This window comes from Castor canadensis, chromosome 1 (genome assembly GCF_047511655.1).
Source record: "Castor canadensis chromosome 1, mCasCan1.hap1v2, whole genome shotgun sequence".
Lineage (NCBI taxonomy): Eukaryota > Metazoa > Chordata > Mammalia > Rodentia > Castoridae > Castor > Castor canadensis.
The window spans coordinates 148,185,227-148,203,886 of record NC_133386.1 but is presented as its reverse complement, the minus strand read 5'-3'; the positions used below and the strand labels follow the sequence as shown (position 1 = coordinate 148,203,886).

General features: G+C 39.1%; 1 protein-coding gene across 2 annotated transcripts in view; it reads right to left on the bottom strand.

Annotated features, from left to right (window-relative positions):
* The window catches only part of Ipo7 (importin 7), a 50,694-nt gene extending 33,449 nt beyond the window's left edge, over positions 1–17,245 (bottom strand). The window contains exon 1 of one of the 2 annotated variants that reach the window (XM_020180071.2): positions 16,998–17,245. In XM_020180071.2, the coding sequence (XP_020035660.1) occupies positions 16,998–17,081 (84 nt within the window). In that variant the 5' untranslated portion in view covers positions 17,082–17,245. The remainder of the gene's footprint in view (positions 1–16,997) is intronic. The other variant, XM_074041120.1, reaches the window with a different exon arrangement.
* Positions 17,246–18,660: the final 1,415 nt, after the last annotated feature.

Sequence of the window (18,660 nt, the reverse complement as noted above, 5' to 3'; positions counted from 1 at the left end):
GATATGGTTGCTGTTTGATCCAAGTGTATTCTGTTTGAAAAATTGACATGTAACTTTTCTGTACATACTGCATTTCAATAGTTAAAAATCAGTAGCTTTGAAATGATACAATAAAAGTAGAATACAAACTGTCTGATCATAATCTAGTAGCTACATGAATATGCAATGCAACATATACAGAAGACTGAAAACAAATACAACAAAAATACTACTAGCAGTTATCACTGGGGTGGCAGGAGCTATTCCTTAGACATTTTCTGTTTTTCAATTTTTATATTATAGATTTGGGATTATGGATTTTCATCAAAATGATTAATAACCGGGCATTGGTGGCTCATGCCTGTAATCCTAGCTACTCAGGAGGCAGAGATTAGGAGAACCACAGTTCAAAGTCAGCCCAGGTAAATAGTTCCTGAAACCCTATCTCAAAAATACCCATCACAAAAAAGGGCTGGTGGAGTGGCTTAAAGTGTAGGCCCTGAGTTCAAGCCCCAGTACCAAAAAAAAAAAAAAAATTGCTAAACTCTTCCTATTTGTTTTCATTATGTTTTAAAAGACATGAACATTCAAGTTAAATCCCTTCTTGTATGTGTTCACAGATCCACTCACCTCCATCCCAGAACAGCCCACCACTATATAATGTATTTTTTCTGCACAGGTTCACATGAACGATATTCAGATTTTTATTTTAGTTTCCTCTTTATAGACTCTTTCCAAAATACTGTGCAAAAATATTCTTACATTCTTTGAATATATAAAAACTTATTGATATTAAAATCCAAAGTGATACTTTATTCATTCATTCAGTCAGTCCAGTTATTTACTTTGATATTCCTGGTTCAGGACATTATGCCAGGCACTGAAACCACAGGGCTTACGTTAGACAATTGAGCTCCATGATCTCATGGAAACACATACACAAGATAATCTAACAGATAATTGTAGTATTGCATAATGGAAGTAGGGAGCACCATGGAAGAAGCAAAGGAGAAGAAAGACCTGCAAAGAAAGAGTTAGGTGCCTGAAGAGTAAGTACTGACCATTCCCACAACACTAACTAGATCTGAACACACCAAATCACTATCACCTTTATATATCTTTCCATCTATGCTACTCTTTACACATTTTTCCTATTTCCTGTCTTCAGGTTCACTGGTGATTTCTCATCTTGTATAATCTATAAATGTTAGAACTTAACCAATATTCAATCACATATCTTGTCCACTCTCCAGCTGATCTTTTCCAGTCTCTGTTGTTAAATAGTGTGTAATACTTCCTATTTAGATCATAATAAAAAAAAAAACCTTGTCTAATAAATATCCTATTTCATTATTCGCAGACTTACTATGTTCAAAGCATCTTTTCACCTTTAAGTTTGTTTTGCGGTAGTGGGATTTGAACTCAGGGCCTACACCTTGAGACCACACACCAGCCCTTTTAGGTGATGGGTTTTTGAGATAGAGTCTCCCAAAATAGTTCGAACAGCAATCCTCCTGATCTCTGCCTCTTGAGCAGCTAGGATTACAGGTATGAGCCACCAGCTCCTAGCCCACATATAAGCTTTTATTCTATTATCTATATCACCTCTCCCAACTTCTCACTACTATTTTCACAGTAATCCTCACTTCCCTTTTACATCCTAATTTAACATATTAAGTCCTGTCAATTCTAAAATGCTCGTTTTTAAAATATATTCACATTCATTGCCATCAGTACCAATCTAGTCCAAATGACTATTATCCTTCTTGTTTTTTACACTGCCCTGGAACCAGGACCTCACACATACTATACAAATGCTCTACCACTGACCTATACTGTCATCCTTTTTATTTAGCTATCTGTATCCCCAACCATTCTCCATTTAGCTGCAAAGATCTTTTAAATTATAAATCAATCCCCTTTAAATAAACCTTCCAACAATTTTCTAACACCTTCCAAGGCCCTGAATGTTACTTTAAATTTGCCATTTCTTCAGCCTCATTTTAAGCAACTTTCTTACTCTCAACAGCCCACTTTTGGCAACCTTTAGGTTCTTTCACAAAAGAAAAATAAATAAAATAAATATTTCATCTCATCCATCTATCTCAAAGGGTTTATACATGCTGTGATTTCTACCTGCAAGATTCTTCTCTACCATGATCCAACATAGTTAACTGGCTTATAGCTTCACATTCTTTAGTTCTCACCTTTATCATTATTTTCATAGAGAAGTCTTTCCTACCTAATCACTCAACCTAAAGTAAGGTTATTACTCTCATAATTTTCATTCTTTTTCTTCAGAACATTTAAATCTAAGTGATGTCACTTCTTAGATTGTTAAGCCTTGAGCAAGTTGATTCAGCAAGTCCAAGTCTCAATGATAAAATGAGAATATAAAATCCACTCTGTGAGAAGAATGTTAATAAAACAGATCAAAAATATTTTAGCAATTTATCAAGCTATAGCAAACTGGAAACATAATTCGATGGTGGATTGCCTAGCACCCATGAGACCATGGGTTCAATCTCCAACCCATCCCCCAGAAAGACTTAACAGATGTCATGTTCTCTCTTTTTTTCTTCTGGCAGCACTGAGAGTTGAACTCAGGACCTCACATTTGCTAGATGCTCTACCATTTGAGCTACTTCACCAGCCCTTTTTGATTTAGTTATTTTTCAAAGAGTCTCAAGGTTTTGCCCAGGGCCAGGCTCCAACCTTGAACCACCTACTTATATCTCCTGTGAGATTATATGACGCACACCACCATTCCAACTTATTGGTTGAGTTGAATCACACTAACATTTTGCTGTTTGGCATCAAACAGAAATCCTCAGGCTCTCACCTCATAAGAAGCTAAGATTATAGGCATGCACCACAACAAACAGCCCCCACATGCTCATTATTGTTGTTTTGAGGTTTTTTGGCAGACCTGGGCTTCGAACTCAGGGCTGATGCTTGCAAGGCAGGCACTCTATCACTTGAGCCATACTCCTAGCCCTCATATTCTTAGAGAGTATCTTTTAACATTAGTATGGTATAAAAACTAACTTACTCTTGGTTCCTGAAATTATCTAGAAAATACAGCATACTTTGTTTTGTGTACATATTCAACCTCTCTTTTGAGGTTCTAATGCTCCAGTTTTTCCAGCTACTTGAAACATCACTTTCTGTGATCAGAAGCCCAGATGAAGTTGCTGGTTTAATTCAAAACAAGTTAAAACATAACTACCCATTACTGCTTTTCTTGGCCAGAAACATATATAGCTCAAGAAGTACACTATAAATGAGCAAAAGACCTTCATCAGCTTTCTTTGGCATAGGGGATGGGGGCTTTTAATGAACTCAGGGCCTCTTAAGCCACACCCCCCGGACTTTTTTACTTTAGTTTTTTTTTTTTTTTTCACATAGGGTGTTCCCATTTTTGCCAGGGTTGACCTTGGACTACCATCCTCCAAACTTCCATCCTGAGTAGCTGGGATTAGAGCTGTGAACCACCTCACCCAGATTTAAATACAAAAAAATTAAACCTGACACTGTGGCTCACACTTTAGGAGTAAATAAATTAACATATAAGTGGAGGATGGCTTGTACCCAGGAGGTCCAGGCCAGTGTGGACAACATAGCTGGGAGACCTTGTCCCTAAAAAAATAGTAAAACAAAACCACAGGGGTGGTTGGTGGAGTGGCTCAAGTGGTAAGAGTACCTGCCCAGCAAGCGTAAAGCCTGAGTTCAAACCTCAGTGCCACCAAAAACAAAACAAAAAAACACAGGGGTGGGGGAGGGGAGACTCAATGGTGGGCAGTTTGTCTAGCTATCTCAGAGCCTTGGGTTCACTCTCCACTAACAACAACAAAAAGATATAAATAAAATAAACAAAAAAAAATCCCACAAAGGTACTTCAAGAAACCAAGGTAAATAATTTTATCATACTGGCAGAAAAATGGAAGCAGAACATCAAAGGCAGAAAGCCATAAAATAACTTTAGGCTCAAGTAGATAAAACTTGAAACTTTTGGACTAGGGATGTAGTTCAATGGCAGAGCATTTGGCCCTGGATTCAATCCCCATTATAAGGGCCCCTATCAGTACAAAGAATAGTTAAATAAAAAATAATCTGCAATGTCTGAGGAAGAGTCCCTTAATCCAAAAGAAGAATAAGCAAATATGCAAGTAAATTTCAAAACAATTTGGGCTGGAGGCATAACCCAAGTGGTAAAGTGCTAAGGCCTTGAGTTCGAACCACATTACTGCAAAAAAATAAATAAATAAAAATTAGTACAGCAGGGTGCTGTGGCTCATACCAGTATTCCTAACTACTCAGCAGGCAGAGATTGAGGTTCTAGGCCAACATAGGCAAAGCAACTAATAAAAAGTCAAGTATTTGCCAAGCACCAGTGGTTCATGCCTATAATCCTAGCTACTTGGAAGGCTGAGAATGGGAGGATTGTGGTTTGAGGACAGCCTGGGGAAATAGTTTGAGAGATCCCAATTTCCAAAATAATCAGAGCAAAATAGACTGGAGGGGTGGCTCAAGTCATAGAGCACCTACTTTGCAGGTATGAAGCGCCAAGTTCAAATCCCAGTCCCCAGCCCGCAGCCCCCACACACACACACAAAAATCTGTCATCCCAGCTGTGGAAGGAAGCATAAACAGGAAGCTCATGGTCCAGACCAGTCAAAGCAAAACAAGCTAGGGGCATGGCTCAAGTGGTAGAACACTCAACCCGTGTAAAGCTGAACTCAAACCCGACATACACAATCATTTCAAGTATGCAATAGTCAATCCTACCCTGTCAGTTCAACAACATATGCAATATGCCAAAGTGTTGTAAGGATGTGAACAAACAGAATTCTCATAATGTACTGATAGGAATAAAACTGGTACAACCTTATTGGCAATCTGGTAGTTTCTAACATCCTAGTAATTTCACCTTTACAATACACTAGGATGAGAAGTGCTTAAGTCTACAACACTTATGAATGGATAAATGCACGTTCATACAGCAAAATACTACGTAACAATAGTAATAATAGTAAAAACAACCCACAGAATCAGGCAGTAACACTCATCTCCTGAAGGCAGGGGCTGTAGCATAGTAGTAGAGGGCTTGCCTAGCATGCCTTTATCTCCAGCACCAAAAAAAAATTGAAACGCCAACTCCTTAAGTACATACTATGTAATTCTATTTATACAAAGCTTAAAGGTTAAAGACAGGCAAATCTGGGGGAAGAAAGGTACTAAGTAGGAAGAGCACCAAGGGAACATTCTGGACCAACGAAAATGTTAAATACACATTGGTGTGAGTGATGGTTACACTGGTGTTATAACTAGGTAAAAGTGACTCAGATGTATCTTGTTCGAGCTATGTACTACATGGAAATCACTCTTTTAATTTTAAAAAACTCAACGAAACTATCTTTTGGGGGGTTTTGTTTGTTTTTGACACAGGGTCTCACTATGTATCCCAGGCTGACCTTGAACTCATTATTATCCTGCCTCAGCCTTCCTGAGTGCCAAGATTATGTGCATGCACTAACCCTCCCTCCTCACCTCCCAAGAACAAGACTACTTTTAATTAGCATCATTATTCACTGTAGCCCCAAAGTGGAAACAACTGAGATGTCCTCCAACTGATGAATAAGTAAAATGTGGCATACCCATATATATGAAGAAATACTACTCAGCAACATAAGAATGAAGTACCCATACATGCTACAACACGCATGAAACTTGAAAATATGCTATGTTAAAGAATTCAGAAACAAAAGACTACATACTATATGATTTCAATTATTTGAAATGTACAAAATAAGCAAATATATATTATACAGAAAGACTAGTGGTTGCCCAGGGCTAGAATGAGGAGTGACTGCTAATGGGTACATTTCTTTTGGGAAAGATAAAAATATTCTAAAAATTGTGGTGCTAGTTGCATAGCCCTGTGAATACACTAAATATCACTGAATTGCATACTTTAAGTGGGTGAATTCACAAAGTTTTTAATAAAAATCAACAAAACTATAAAAAGAATCACTTAGCACTTTATTAATGTTACTCACTACCCTGAAAACCATGAAAGTACAAATTTCAAAAGTGCAACAGACAAAAAGTAACTTTCAAACCAGGTACTGGTAGTTCATGCCTATAATCCTAGCTACTCAGGAGGCAGAAATGAAAGAGGATCGCAATTTGAAGACAGCCTGAGCAAACAGTTTGAGAAACCCTATCTCAAAAAAATCTATCACCAAAAACAGGAGCTGGTGGAGCGGGGCTCAAGGTGTAAGCCCTGAGTTCAAACCCAGTATGGCAAACAAAAGAAGAAAAGGAAATTTTTGTCAGTGGGGATAATTAAGCAAACTCAACCCAGAATATCTATCTACCCACACCATACAAATTTCTACCCCCTGAAATCCCTAAGGCAGGAAGCCTTAAGTAATATTAAACAGCGCACTGTGGTACAAACCTAGAATCCTAGCACTTGGGAGTCAGAAGTGGGAAGATCAAGAGCCCACGGAGCCAGGGCTAGAGGCATGGCTCAATTTGTAGAGCGCCTGCCTAGCAAGTGCAAAATCTGAGTTCAAACCCTGATTTCTAACTCCAATACACACAAAAAAAGAGGCCAGCCTGGGCTGCACCATGAGACCTTGTCTCAAACATCAAAAAAGAAAAAGCAATACTAAATATTAGATGTCACAGTCTCAAGCAAACTGAGATTACACTTTAACAAAGTTGTGTAAAAATGGAGGAAATTATAAATTATATACAAAATGTGTAATAAAAAACATAAAGTAAGACATACATTAACTCTTTAGGGAAAATTATTCTTTTAAGCATTGATTGATCTCTAAGAACTTTCTGGCATTCCTACATATAGTCACCATTCCATATTAAAAAGAACTCTCTTCATATGTCTATGATAATTTTAAAAACAAAATAAAATATCATTAATCTTTTCCACAAAACTCTTTAAAGCTTGAGCAATTATGGTACTCTCAAGAGTTTGGCAGTTAGGCCTCAGAATTGATAGGCTACAATAGACCTTTTATGAGTCAAAGTATAAATGTCACTTCTGAATGCTAGCACTAATTATAGGCCCAGTCCTCTTGGGAAACTCTTGCATTCTAGCAGTCAGAAAACCAGAGAACTGAAGCAACAGACACTAATTAAGGTATGTATGTATAAAACTCCTAATACTTGAGTTTAAAAGCTACCAGCCATAGCACCTTTCTAAACAACTTTTTATCTTTTCATCATCTATCACCTAGCCAGATAATTTCAACATTCCTCCTTAATCCACCTCACCAAAATTCTCCATCACCTTCACCCATTACTCTTCACCCATTACTAATACTTGTAACTGCCAAGATATTGGCCTGGGGGCGTGGCCCAAGTGGTAGAATGCTTGCCTAGCAAGCCAAACGCCCTGGATTCAATCCCTACTAGCACACATGTGCTCTCTAGACACACACACTGCAAGATGCTATACAGAAAAGATGGTTTTACAATTATGTTGGAAGATTAAATGTTCTTGGACAAACTAGTAAAAATTCAAGTTAGACCCAAAGGACTTCAACCCAGAGATGAAGAAAGACATTAAACTGGGAAAGTATGATTTATGTCAAAGATAAATTATAAGAAGAATGAAAGAGAACAGTAAAACACAAAAATAAATACATTAATTTTGACATCATATTCTAATGAGGAGGAGTACAAACTACTCTGAGGTTCAAAACCAGCCTGAGCCAATAGTTTGTGAGGACCCCCCCATGTCCAAAATAACCTGGGTAAAATGGAGTGGAGGTATGATTCAAGCAGTAGAGCACCTGCTTTACAACTGAACTGAATTCAAATACCAGTCCCACCGAAAAAAACCAAAAAAATCTTATTAAGGATGGGGAGTGATGGTACATGCCTGTAAATCCTAGCACTCAGGAGGCTGAAGCAAGAAGATCTTGAGTTCTGGTCTGCCTAGGCTACATAGTAAGACCCTATGCCTGTCTCAAAAAACAAAAAGATCTAATGAAGTCTGAACTATTTAAAAGGTTGTCACTTGGCTAGGCATATTGCTCAGAGGTAGAGCATGAGCATGTACAAGGCCCTAGGTTCTACCTCCAGCACTGAAAGGAGGAAAACAAATTATTTTAATCATGACCAGATCCATGCTGTAAAAGATGAGGTCTTGAGGCAGTATGAAAGATATAATTCAAGCATTGATGACTATAAAACATTACAAATGGGACTGATAGAGTGGCTCAAGTGGTAGAGTGCCTGCATCACAAGCTTGAAGTCCTGAGTTTAACCCCCAGTACCAGAAAAGACAAACAAAAAACTACTAAAGCAACAACAAAACCATGATGAATGGAAAACTGTTATCACTGACAGATAGTAATAATAGGCCTATAAAACCTTTCCAGTCCCATTTTTATTCCATTGGCAGTTTCACCACTGTTTACTCTGCCCCACAAATAGGTCTAACTTTATGGAAGAGTTGACCTATTTGAAAAGCACAAAAAAATTGAAAAGCACACCCCCACACCAACAAATTTCCTTGATCCTGCTACACTTTTAACCTACAGTTATCCTAGCCCCATACTAGCATCACATTCACTAGCCCTATAATCAGAACTTGCTTTCCCCAAGGTTGGGGATACTTTAAAGGCTTTTTCTCCCAGAAAGCTATAACCTCTTTCAGAAATGTCAATAGCCCATTTGATTTTATCATGTTTTAGACACTGAGAAAGTCTATTCATGCCCATTAGTGGAAAATTTGTGAAATTCACGTAAGAGAAAGAAAAGTAAACCATAAAAAAAAAAAAATATCAGGCCAAATAAAAAAAGATGGCAATGCAGCTCGGTAGTAGAGCACTTGCCTAGCATGCAAAAAGTCTTGGGCTCAAGCTCCAGAACCACTAAAAAAAAGCAAACAAACAAACAAAATCAAACCACAAAAAAATCTTACTTGAAATTTTCTTTTCTTCTCTCCCACTCTTATGCATAATTTCTCAGTCTCCTTTTTTTGTGTTCCCAAAATGGACATAGCTCAAAATTTAGTACATTGGTTTACCCTATACTTTTAGTCCATACTCTCTTCTTCTGTATAATCACCTGCAGAATAAATTCATTTCTTTGAAGTGCTTCACTTCATTGTTGTTAATCTTTAGCTCTACAATCAAACTGCATGCTAGACTTTCTTATTTTTATACCAGTTTCTCAAACTAGACCTAACTCTTAACTCGGTCTGGGGGCGTGGCTCAAGTAGTAGAGTGCTTGCCTAGTTAACTGTGAGGTCTTGAGTTCAAACCCCAGTACTTCCAAAAAATAAACAACTCAAATTCACTTTAAAGCTGAGGTTGGTGATCATACTTATAACCCCAGCTGTTTGTGGTGGAGACTAGGAGGATACTGGTTCAAGGTTAGCCTAATCTTGTGTTTTCTCCCAAATCAGTTCCTCAGACCCAATTTCAGTATCTTTTAAAGCTTATTCTTCAGACTACAACTTTTTATTCTTTCTCTCAAGTGAAATGCAACCAAAGAGACTTCAATTAGCTACTAAAGAGACTTCAAAGTTAGGTACTGTACTTTAGACTACTTATAAAGAAGAAAAGACTAAAGGATACTGAGACAATTTTTAATAAAATGAGTACAAGTCAGGTAATGCCAAGAGCCAAAGAACTGAACTGGGGGGGAGGGAGGGGTGCACACTCAGGAGGCCAAGGGAAGTTTTCAAATTCAAGGCCAGTCTGAGCTGCCAAGACCCTGTCTCTCCGACCCCCCACACCTGAAAAAAGAGTCAAGGAATTTCTAAACTTTCCATTTCACAGAAGAATCTGCCAAAGCAAATTATTATATCCATTTTACCAACATGAAAGCATAGTGAGGTGATGTGTTAAGTCATCCTAGTGGTAGAATCAGGAGTAGGCTAACGATGTTCAATGTATCCTCCCTTCATCAAATAATGGTAACACATACTTTCCAACTAAAGAGGTTTTAAAAATTTCATTAGGAGCTGGAGGTCTGTCTCAAGTGGAAGAGTACTGGCCTGGCCAGCAAGTGCAAGACCTTGAGTTCAACCCTCAGTACCACCAAAAAGAAAAAAAGAAAGAGGGAAGGGGAAGGAAGGAGAGAGGGAAAAGAAAGAGGGAGAGAAGGAGAGAGGGAGGGAAGGAGGGAGGAAGGAAGGAAAGGACTTCACTAGAAATTACTTAGGGACCAAAACCCCATTTTAAAAATCAGACTTAGTTTAAGGTGCCACTGACAGAAACAATAAATGAAATTATTATATACTTACCTACTACATTTACAAATCCTAATCCAGTATAATCTTTCAGGTCTTCAAAACATGCTGTCACTGAACAATTTCCTGTCTAACAGCAAACTCCAAACAGTATCTACTTCTCAATATTCCTGGTTAAGGAATGTTATATTCTCAAACTATAGACAATTCTAGTCTTTTCATTCCACTTACAGCATTTTGTTAGCAAGTATAACAGGAGAGACTACTGTTGCTGATAACATATCTGCCTTAAACAAAGTCAGATTTAATAGTTTTCTCATCAGAAACATTAGCTCCATTATACAGTCCAGATCACATGTTAAGTGGTACTTACCTCAGTGCCTAAACACAGACAACTGCTACTGAATGAACCAGAGTAGGAATTGTTATTCAGAATAGATTTTTAAAAATTTTTCCTACTGAGCTTGCTAGCCCATGCCTATAATCCCAGCACTCAGAAGCTGAGACAGAAAGATCATAAGTTCCAGCTCAGCCTCAGCTACATAGCAAGACTATTTCAAAAAACAAACCAACAAAAGTGAAAAGAGAATTTTCTATTTTGGGTGGTTCTGGGGTTTGAACTCAGGGGTTCTCAATTGCTAGGCAGGTGCTCTACCACTTGAGCCACTCCGTCAGCCCTCCAACCAGAGAAAATTTGAAGAAAGAAATTTCCTAACATTTAAAACGTCAATTCAAATGTAAACTTCACAAGAGCCAGAATTTATCCTCACGCCAAGATTAGATTCTAAGCATGGAAAATAGTCTATCCCAGCTACTTAGGAGGTAGAGATCTGGAAAATCAGGATTCAGGAGCTCACCTCAACAAGTAAATTGGATATGCACCTGTAATTTCAGCTACACGAGAGGCAAAGGTGAGAAGATTGAGAGCAGAAGCTAGCTGGAGGGAAAAGAAAAAAAGTGGGAGGGAGATACCTTATCCTAAAAAGAAAGCATAAAAGGGTTGGGGGGGAGGGACCCCCACAGGAGCCATGTGTGTGGCACAAGTAGTAGACCTCTTAGCTAGCAAGCATTGAGAGCATTTGGCCCTGAGTACAGATCTCAACACAGGAACAAAAGAAAAAAAAAAATGGTACCTGACACATGACAGTCACTCAAAATTTTTTCAAATACTTCCTAAATTTAAAAAAATTATTGCCTATCTACTGTCAGCTAATACTACAGAGCTTTTTTCTCTTTTGCTCTAAAGATCTTATTCCACTGGAGATAAGTTCAAAAATCAGTAGGTTCTTAAGGTAGAAGAAACAGTTGGCAACCACCTACTTCAAATAAAATTTTGAAACCAGGCATGGTGGTACACTCCTACAATCCCAGTAATCCCAGCACTGAGAATGCTGAAGCAGGAGACTGGCAAATTCTAGGCCAACCTGGACTAGAGACAGATTTTAAAAGAAGAAAAAACAAATTCCACTTCTAGATATTTACAAGTCAATCTCCAAAGTATTTCACTCAAATGAAGTGACAACTAGCTGGTGGAGTGATTCAGGTAGTAGAGCAAATAAGCGTGAGACCCTGAGTTCAAACCCCAGTACTGTCAAAAAAAAAAAAAAAAAAAAAGATTTTAAAAAATGAAGTGACAGATCATTTTGTAACACAACTCTTTTTAAAAATTCAAAGATGAGGGGTTGAGGCAATGGCTCAAGTAGTAGAACACTTGAATTCAAACCCCAGTAATGCCAAAAAAAAAAAAAAAAAAAGTATCTAAGAAAACTAAAGACTCAAAGATGAATAGTCTTAACATCTCTATTCAAGTTTTTATCTCTTTCTTCATTTAACAAACATTTATAGTGAACCTATTTTGTGCCGGGCACTATGTATCTGTAACTGTGCAAATTTCCTACAACAATAATACTACCTACTTTGGATCTCAGTGCCCAAAGAGCCATTTTCCACTGAGATATAAACTAACAAGATAACAGACTAAGGCAGGTAATAAATCCAAATGGCATGTTGGATTTGTTAGTGAACTGGCATATAAGCAGCAGTTCAAATAATATGCCAAGGACTTACTGATGCCATTTTCCTAGATTTTTTTACAGACATCATCTCAATCACAACACAATGACAGACAGGATCCCTGTTTTCATTATATAGATTAAGAACCTAAGCCAGGGGCTGGAGGTGACCCTGTTTCAAACTCCAAATACTGTGCACCCCCCCCCCCAAAAAAAAGAAAGTAAGCTGGGCATGGTAGATCACACCTATAATTCCACCACTTGGGAGGCTGAGGCAGGAGGATCAAGTTCTCAAGTTCCAGGCCTGACTGTAACACAGTGAGACTCTGTCTCAAAAAAAAAAAAAAGCTGGTACTTAAGAGGTTCCACATCCTCAAATTCAACCAGGTGCAGTTCAAAGTAACTAACATTCAGGGGGAGGTCCAGAGGTATGGTTCAAATGGACCTGAGGTCAAACCTTAGGGGAGGGGAACCAAGGAAATTCAGAGGGGAAAAATGCACCAGTACTAAAGATATAGGCTTTTTTTTTTCTCATCATTATCCCCCAAACAATAAGTAACAATTATTTACAAAACATTTACACTGTATTAATACAAGTAATCTAATGTACCTCACTGGTAGAGCACTTGCCATAGCACTCACTGTCCATTAAAAAAAAAAAAAAAAGAAAAAGAAGGGTTATATGTAAATACTAACCCATTTCAAGATATTTATTCTTGATATTTTGGTATTCTCAAGGGTCCTGGAACCAATCCTCCAAGGATAGCTAGGGAGAACTATAGAGAACTTTTCAGTAGTTTAAAAATATGTATTATTGCCAGGCACCAGTGGTACTCATCTATAATCCTAGCTACTCAGGAGGGAGGGATCAGGAGGATCCAAATTCAGGCTAGGCAAATAGTTTTCCAGGCCCTATCTGGAAAATACCCAACACCAAAAAAGGGTGGCAGAGAGACTCAAGTGTTACAGCACCTGCCTAGCAAGGGTGAGGCCCTGAGTTCTAACCCAGTACTGCCCTCCTCAAAACAATAAATAAAAATACACATACAAATATATCTGAAAGGTCTAAAGGGCTTTCAATTGTATTTCTAGGTACACTTGTACATTTCAATTGTTTGGTCCAATTTTAAGGCAAAGCCTGCTGCATGAAGATATCTACAATTGGGATCTGACAGTGAGTCCCCAAAATTATAGCAGTGGTCCAAAATGAAAAAGAAAAAAGAGGCATCAAAACGCACAACATATTACAGAATAAATCAGTGGGGAATAGTAAGTCAGATGTAACTTGAAAATGCCTGTCAAAAACAGTTCAATGGCATTTTCTTAATTTTATCTATATATTACTAAAAAATAAACAACCCAAACACCCTTGAGGTGAGGTTGATGTTACAGAACAAAGGCCTATACTGTTTATTGTTATCTACTGTAATCAGTAAGTAAAATATAACGTTGGCAAATCAAAGAATAGTAAAAAAAAAAAAAAAAAAGATAATTCCTGACTTCATGAAACTTAAAAATTTGGAATGGTGTAAAGGAATAAGGGTGCCAGTGACTCACATCTGTAATCTAACTTACTCAGATGGCAGAGACCAGGAGGATCATGGTTTGAAGACAGCCTGGGCAAATAGTTCTCAAGACCCTATCTTGAAAATAACCATCACACACATACAAAGGCTGGTGGAGTGGCTCAAGGTATAGGCCCTGAGTTCAAATGCCCGTACCACCAAAAAAAAAGAGAAATATGAGAAAAACAAGCCTAGGGAAACAGGAATGTGTTAGTCAGGAAACTCCTCTATGATAAGGAGACATCTGAAGAGATGTAAGGAAATGAGAACAAATCAGGGAGATAAGTGAATGAAAGGAAACTATACTATAATTACTTTGAAAACATTTACAATTTTTTAGTCAATAATCATTTACTGAAGAAAATTTTCATTCAAATGTTAGAGAACTTTTTCTTTTAGTTAAATTAGCCAAAATACAGCTTTAGTGAATGGCAAATGACTATTCATCTTATCATTTCCAAAGCAAAAGCCTCTCAAAAATAAAGAGCTACTTCCTCATTCTTCAACACTAATCTGGGATGTTTCCTAAATCTCAAGGTTCTGTCACCAAAAAAACAATACAAAACCAAAGTAAAGTTTTCAGATGTAAGTACAGAGAGAGATAAGGAGTGCATTAAAATGGAATAAAGTTTAGAGATGAGTAAATTTTCTGAAAGAGTTCCTTAGGAAAACTACTAAAAAAAACCTATTGTAATAAATTGAAGGATGTTTGGAAAAAGGAAATAGCTAGCAATCTCAGAAATGCAGGTTAGGTATCACTTTCTTTAACAGGATTAGCAGCATTCACTATATCCTCAAACAGCAGTTTGATGCTCAACTAAAAAAAAGGCTCTAAGCAGGGATGGTGATGATACACACTTGTAACTACAGCCAATCATGAGACAGCTAGAAGGATCACAGTTCACCGCCAACCAGGGTAAAAGTATGAGACCCTGCCTGAAAATAAACAAAAGCGAAAAAGGGGATGGGGGCTCCTGGAGACAAAACTCAAAGGCCCTGAGTTCAAATCCCAGTACCACTACCAAAACAAAAGGCCACTTTTTTATTACTTTGGTTATTTATCTTTCAAAATATAATTTGTGAAATAAATACACCAGGTCTCTTTTATATTAGTGCACATCACTAGACATAAAATACCTGTTTGCAGAATAACTTTAATTTAAAATTTTCAGGAAATATTATTTATCCAATTCTTGTACAAGGGAATCAACTCAAGTAATCATTTTGAAAATTAATTAGGGTTATAGGCATGACACTATTAGCTACTCAGGAAGCAGAGATCAGGAAGATCCAGGTTTGAAGCCAGCTGGGAGACCCTAAGTCCAAAACACCCATCACAAAAAGGGTTAAGGGAGTGGCTCAAGGTGAAGGCCCTGAGTTCAAATCCCAGCACCACAAAAATAAATAAATAAATAAAAATTAATTACATGCAAGTATATTGTCAAAACAATGTGGTATTAGAGTGAAGTCATGGTAAATAACGATGATTAAACTTCTAGGTTTTCTAAGCTTATACCTGCATTAGTATTTTGTATGTAAAAAGTTCATTGAAATTCATGTCTATCACAAAAGTCAAAACATGAAGTAATCCAAAACTCTCTCCATACTTAGTACTAATGGTTCAAAGTGGGAATCTGCTTCTACTATTTTATATTCAAAAGAAATCTAAGCTCTTCCCAAAGTGGCTTTGAGTCTAAGAAACTGAGCATGCCATCACCCTTTGGTTTCATGCAAAATGTTTATTTTGATATAACTTTACACTTAATTCATCTAAACTGTAAGAGATCTTTAATTCTAAGTTTCTTAAAGGTAGGGATCACAGTACAGCACTGTATATTTAAGTTGATCAATTAGTAGTATCCCTGCTACTTGTTAAATCAATGAAAGTAATTATCTTCCAAATTACTTACCTACCAGCAGCCAAAAGCAGAAATAACTGAATTTCTTTATTTTAAGTTAAAAAGTGCACACTAAAACTGACAAATTCAGTAGTATACTAAAACACAGTTACTAATTAGAAGGTGTTTTAGGAGCCTTTCAAATACTTATTAACTGCAAGGCGGGCCCAGGTGGCTCATGCCTGTAAACCCTAACTACTTGGGAGGTTGAGATGGGGAGGATCACAGTTCAGGGCCACCCGGGGCCCCATCTTCAAACTAACCAAAGAAAATGGACCAGAGGTGTGGCTCAAATAGTAGAGCACCTGCTTTGCAAGTGCAAAAAAACCAAAAACCAAAAAAAGCTGACGATGAAAATAGCAGAACTTTAGATCCATATAATAATACTGTTTTCCAAAGGGTACTCCCCAAGATATATGCGGGGTGGAAAAAAACAAAAAACCCTCACCCCTCAGCAAATCCAATATCCGAAATAATCTAGAGTGTGGCATGTTTCAAAGCACTCAGACTTACATTATCTCGCTTGACCATCAGTAACCCTATGGACTAATTTTATGAATGGGTACAACTCAGGATCAAAAAGGGTGACGCGACTGGCCCAAGGTCACTCAAGAAATCAGTGGTGCAGCTATACCTAGAAGGGTGCCCCTCACCTGACCCTTTCCACTCCATCACTCCGACTTCCAACAGTGGCATTATGACAGTAGAACACAGATCAGACTACCCTATGTAACTCGCACTACCCCTGCCCTGCCAAAGAGGCGCAGGCTTCCATCTGAAAGCTGCCCAGAGCAGCTCGCCGGAGAGAAGGAAGTTGTGCCGAGCGGCAGGCCACCGATCAGCCCAGAGAGAAGAGGCTGACAGGCGCAGCTCCTGTGGACCCCTCGGCATTGCCAGGAGCCTCCCCCCACCCCAGACCCGGCGCCAGAGAGACTGGGTTCGGAGACGTCTGAAAAACCTCCCGGGGAGTTTCGCCCCCTCCTGGACACGAGGCACAGGCTGGGAGCAAGCCAGAGGGCGGCCGGCCGGCCACCCGAGCCGGCCATGTGTCCAGCTCGTCACGCCCGCCTCGCCCGGCCGGCTCCTCACGCCCCAGCCACAGCCAGAGGCCCGGCCCGGGATCCGCCGCAAAGGCAGCCTCGGCGCCGCCGCCACAGCCCAAGCCGCCCCGGCGTGGCACAGCCGTCAGGTCCCCGCCCCACCCCTCCAGCTGGGCCCCTTGGCGACGCCGTCCGCGCCTCCGGCCAGGCCCCGAGGGCGGGCCTGCTAGCCCGCCTGCCCGCCGCCGCCGCTAGCCGGGCGTCCTTACTTCATTGAGCTGGCGCTCCGCAGCCTCACGCAGAGCCGGGTCCATGGTGCCCCGCAGGGCCTCGATAATGGTGTTGGGATCCATCGCAGCGTGGACTCGGTCAAACCCGGGGCACGGGTGCTACTGAGCCAGGAATAGCGCCACTCACTGCGCACATGGACTCGCCGCGCTCCGCAGCGGCAACCGGCGCGAAAGGAAAGAGAAGCGCCAAGGCCCCGGATAGAACCTCCTCGCCTCGGCGTGGAGGCGGGAGAAGCTCCGGCCACTTCCTGTCGGCCCTCCCGCAGAGCACTTTGGGAGTTGTAGTCTGCAACCGCAGCTGCAGCCCACGTGGCTGGCTCGCACAATCCAGCCTTACTGTTGGAAGAGGAAAAACCTTCAAACACTTCAGAAAAACAATTAAAGCCTTCACTTACAAAGATTTCGCGTAATTTTCCTACGGAATCTGCGTGATGAAATCCTTTGTGACTAGCTGGGTAATTGAAGGAAATTTTTTGAAAAGTGATTTGAAAAACATTTCTAAATGCTATAAAAATGTTTATACTCCAGTCAGTGAATGATGAGACAAACCTGTAATCCCAGCACTACGGAAGCTAAGGCTGGAGGATCGCCAGTTCGAGGCCAGTCAGCCTGAGCTACACAGTCAAAAGCTATCAACCCAATAACCCCATTTATGAAACTTTATCCTAAAGAAATGATGTCATACAAAATATTAAATGAGCTTGTATGTGAAAGGTACTTGTCGCATTACATATTTGTCATTACAAAATACTGAAATTATGACTTTTTATTGGTTATTCAAATTTTAGCTGGGATTTTATAAAAAATCTCCACTTACTGCCAGCAAAAGTATCATCCCTATTTAAAAATCAAAAACAAAAACTCACCTTCATGTGGTACACATCTGTAATTCCGGCACTCAAAAGGCTGAGGCAGATGCCAGGCGCCATAGCTCACATCTATAATCCTAGCTACTCAGGAAGAAGAGATCAAGAATTTTGAAAAATTCCATCACAAAAAAAGGGCTGGTGGAGTGGCTCAAGATGTAGGCCCTGAGTTCAAACCCCAGTACCACCAAAAAAAAAAAAAAAAAAAAAAAAGACTGAGGTAAGAGAATCTACAGTTCCAGGCTAACCTGGGCTACATAGTGAGACCCTGTCTCAAATATGCAAAAAACAAAAACAAAACACAATAGCAAAAAAAGTTTCAGAAAGGTTAAATAACTTGCATGAGGTCACTTAATAGCAAATGATACAATTATTTCAAAATTTTCATTCTTGTCAGTCACTCTGCCTATCAAGAGAAATGTAGAATATGAAAATATTTAAGCAAATTGCAAGAATCCAGCCAATTAAATATTTCACAGCCACTAAAAATAACAAATACTGCCAGACAGAATGGTACTGCCTATAGTCTCAGCTGTTAGGGAGGATGAAAGAAGACCATCAGTTTGAGCACAGGAAAGTACAGTGTAAACATCATAACAAGACCCTTAGCAAAATTTTAAATCTGGTTTGTGTTAAGTAAAAGTTAACTCATACACTGCAAGGTGTAGGAAGATTTGTTTTAATGAATCCAATGCTATAGATTTGATTACTAAATTTGAACTGTTAACCGTTAACAATTTTAGACTTGTGGCTTTCTTTGACTTGTTTTTGCTTTT